This window comes from Geospiza fortis, unplaced genomic scaffold (genome assembly GCF_000277835.1).
Source record: "Geospiza fortis unplaced genomic scaffold, GeoFor_1.0 scaffold134, whole genome shotgun sequence".
Classification (NCBI taxonomy): domain Eukaryota; kingdom Metazoa; phylum Chordata; class Aves; order Passeriformes; family Thraupidae; genus Geospiza; species Geospiza fortis.
The window spans coordinates 2463190-2466789 of NW_005054396.1; the positions used below are offsets into that span (position 1 = coordinate 2463190).

At 40.4% G+C, this 3600-nt stretch overlaps 1 protein-coding gene across 1 annotated transcript in view; it reads right to left on the bottom strand.

The window, feature by feature from the left end:
• Positions 1-293: 293 nt before the first annotated feature.
• Positions 294-3600, bottom strand: part of PROKR1 (prokineticin receptor 1) — a 3397-nt gene continuing 90 nt past the window's right edge. Inside the window, 2 exon segments of the mRNA XM_014308972.2 lie at positions 294-1214; positions 3229-3600. The exon segment at positions 3229-3600 is cut by the window's right edge and continues 27 nt beyond it. Coding sequence (XP_014164447.2) covers positions 524-1214; positions 3229-3600 — 1063 coding nt within the window. The 3' untranslated portion in view covers positions 294-523.

A 3600-nucleotide genomic window follows, 5' to 3' on the forward strand; every position in this document is an offset into this window, starting at 1 on the left:
CTGGTGGTCTGTAGACTTCAAGAAGCTTCATCAGGAAAGGTAAACGAAGAGGTTAAAAAGTGACTGGAAGCAAAATGGGCTTTCTTGGCATCCTTTCTCTCCTGAGCAGAAAGAAAAGGACACCAAATAGCTTAAAGGTACAAGTCATAAGCTCAAAGGTGTTAAGAGGTTTCTCTTAAGAAACAAAGAAGCATCACTGCTAGGGTCAGCACTCAACTTTTCCATCATTGTAGTACACTCTAATGTATTCATACACTTCTTTGTTCTTATTAAACAACTATAAAATTAGTGTCTACATCCCAAATTGACAGATGTATGAACTGAAGCACAGCATCTTTTCAAGCGTAAGGATTATCCAGCAGTCCAGTGAGAAGAATTCTGGTGGGAATGCAAAGTAGGCTGCTTTTTTGAGGGTTCTCACCAGTGAGAGGGTATTCCCACAGACAAAGAAGAAGCTTCTGACAAGGTATTCTTTCCTCTTTGCCCCCTCTCCAAAAAAGGTGAGATTAGAATCTCAGAAAACTTATTGTAGTTTTATGCAGTCTACTTCCTCTGTGATTGCACTTGTTCTCAGGTCCAAATCTATGCTAGATTTGCTTCCCTTATACGTTGACCTCCATCTGAGTAGCATGATCTTCTTGAAGTACTTCATAGTGTTGTTTTTCACGGTTACAAAACATATGGTGTTTATCATGCTGTTACTCATGGCGATGCACCTGACTACGTAAAAGGCAGTAAGATAATGCTTCTCTTTCACCAAAAGGGTGGGGAAGAAGTCCCGGACAATTGTGAAACCATGGAAAGGTGCCCAGCAGAGAACATAGGCAGTCAGAATGCACATTAGTACCATAACAGTTTTCCTTCTGCACTGAAGCCTCTTTCTGATTTGTTTTGTCTGAAATCCTGGGACAGTTTTAAACCAAAGCTCCTGAGAGATCCTGGCATAACACAAGGTCATTGTAATCACAGGTGCTACAAATTCAATGCCAAAAATGAAGAGAAAGTATGATTTATAGTACATCTGCTGGTCAACTGGCCAAATTTGGCCACAGAAAAATTTCTTCTGGTTTTTAACTATTAACAACACAGTTTCAGTAGCAAAGTATGCAGATGGAATAGCTACAAGTATGGAGATGACCCAGACCAAGGCAATGAGGAAGGTTGCTGTTTGATAATTCATGCGTGGCTTCAGTGGGTGAACAATGGCCAAATACCTAGAACAGAAAAATATATTCAAAATGAAGTCGGAAAACACTGGTCAGAACATACTTCAGAATACAAGCAAACAGAATTGGGCAGGAGGAAATTGCTGTCATTCCTGAGGGGAGAGCCTGAACATACTTGTCTGTAAGGACATAATCATCTGTAAGAACATGTTGTGAAGTAGCAGCCTGGAGCTGAGTTACAATTTTGTATCACAACTTCTCCTTTTAAATAGGAGTAAGAGTTAGAAAAATGCAGTATTACACATCTAGTCAGGTCCAGGGAAGAAAACACAAACATGTAGAATCAGGAAAATGTTTTCCCTAGGCAGAGAGCTACTTAAATAGCTCTTTTTACAAAGAGGTGAAATATACTAACAGTGTTTTTCTTATTTCTGTGGTTATTCCATGGGGTGCAAAGACCTGAAGGTGATGCTAATGTACGGTTACAGGTGAACATGATTTTAAGCCACCAACAGAATGTGTATCTATTTTCTGCCCATGCAAACCCTTTTTGTGTGTATTCTGGAGGTGACTATCACTTATTCATCTTAAATATGCAGTATTAAGTAATATGGCAAAGCAGAAAACTTGAGTAAGATATTTGCACTGCTGTAAAGCTGCAAGGTTGTAGTATTCCTGCTAGGAAGAGATTTTTATCAGAGATCCCAGTACAACTGTATTTAACCCAAAGTATTGTTTCAAAAAGTGGAATTTGTCATTCCTTTGGAGTCTATTACATCTGTATACATTCAATATATAGAATAGCATCCATAAGATGTATTTATTCTGAAGTAAAGTGGAAAGTCAGCAGCACTTTTCATCAGCCACTTATTGGAAGCAGATAAATTGTTCATGGCTCTTAATAGTGCAGGGTAAATGTCAGGGGACAGCAAAATGAGTCAGCCTCATTGTGGAGAAAGAAGGTTAACATTTTTAGAGCAAGTCCTGGGGAAGTAAGTTGTGGCATAATGTATGTGTATATATTCATAAATGTGCATATCTTCTCGGCAGAACATTTGGTTGGATGGGATCGATCTGTCCAATAGATTCTGGAGGAAGCTTTTGTGATGGATTTCCTGCTTGTCATTGCTTACCATGGTTGTTACTGTGCAGTGGTTCTGCAGTTCACAAACTGAATTCAGATGAAACTATCCTGGAAGTTGTGCTCCTAAAGTGTACATAAAACACACCAAATGCCCATGGGTGTTTGGTCCAGGGGACCCAGCTAAATATTTGCAGTGTGGATATTAGACCCTTACCACACACTCTTCCTCTTCAAATGTTGCATTTTTTCTAGTGTAGGTGTGGCCTTAAAAATGTGAAATTTCTATTTTTTCATGTGAATAGACATGGACGAAGAAGAAAGAGAGCCCTCCCTAAAGAAAGTCCACAGTGGGACAGGCTTACTCACTTTACACAGCCGATTCCTTTTAAACGATCTAAACATGGGAAGACTTTTGTTAGGAGCCTGTTCCTTTTAGAGACAGAAGTCAACAATCCACATGACATAACATGGAATAGTTGATTGTTAAACCATAGGGTTTCTCTCTCTTTACCAAAGCAATAGCTTGCAAAAAAAAAAAAAAAAAGAAAAAGAAAAAAGAAAAGCCATGAAACCAAAACATGGTGTTCTTACAACAAGCTTCAGTGATTAATTTTGTTAATCAGGCTTGTTTTTAAAAATGTGTGGGAAGATATGCTATAAATCTGATTTCTTAGCAGACATAAGGGCACCATGACCTGTTACTTCATCAGCCTGGGATGCACTGGCAGAGCTTTCCAAGAAAACCTTGTAGAAGCTGAAAAACTGATAGAAAATGGTAATTCCTGGAGTAAAAGGCAGGCAGTCTCTCAGGACTGCAGCACAATTAGAAAAAAATTATTCACTGAAAGAGTGGTCAGGCATCAAAATATTCTACCCGCAGAATAGTTCACAAAAAATGTGGATGTGACACTTGAGGACATGGTTTAAAACTTCGGAAGCTGTGGCTACATCTTTGTGCAGTCATAGCATCCCACTTACCTGTCAACAGCTATAGCCAGGAGAGCATTGGTCGAAACGTAGAGGGAGACAGTTCGTAGGTAGTTGACTGAGGCGCAGAGGACATGGCCGTGCTTCCAGGACAGCTGCTGCACCACGTAGTAGTCCATCTCAAAGGGGCAGCACACAATAGCCACAATGAAGTCTGAGATGGCCAGGTTGGCAATCAGCAGGTTGGTGAGGTTTCGCAGCTTCTTGTAGCGGGCGAGAGCAGCAATGAAGATGAAGTTGCCAATGCCACAAACCAGCATGATGCCAACCAGAGCAACCCCGACCACAATCTTGGCTGTAAAGAAGGTGCGGGTTTTGGTCACGTCATCTTCACTGTCCAGTGGCAGGTCATAATCACTGTAA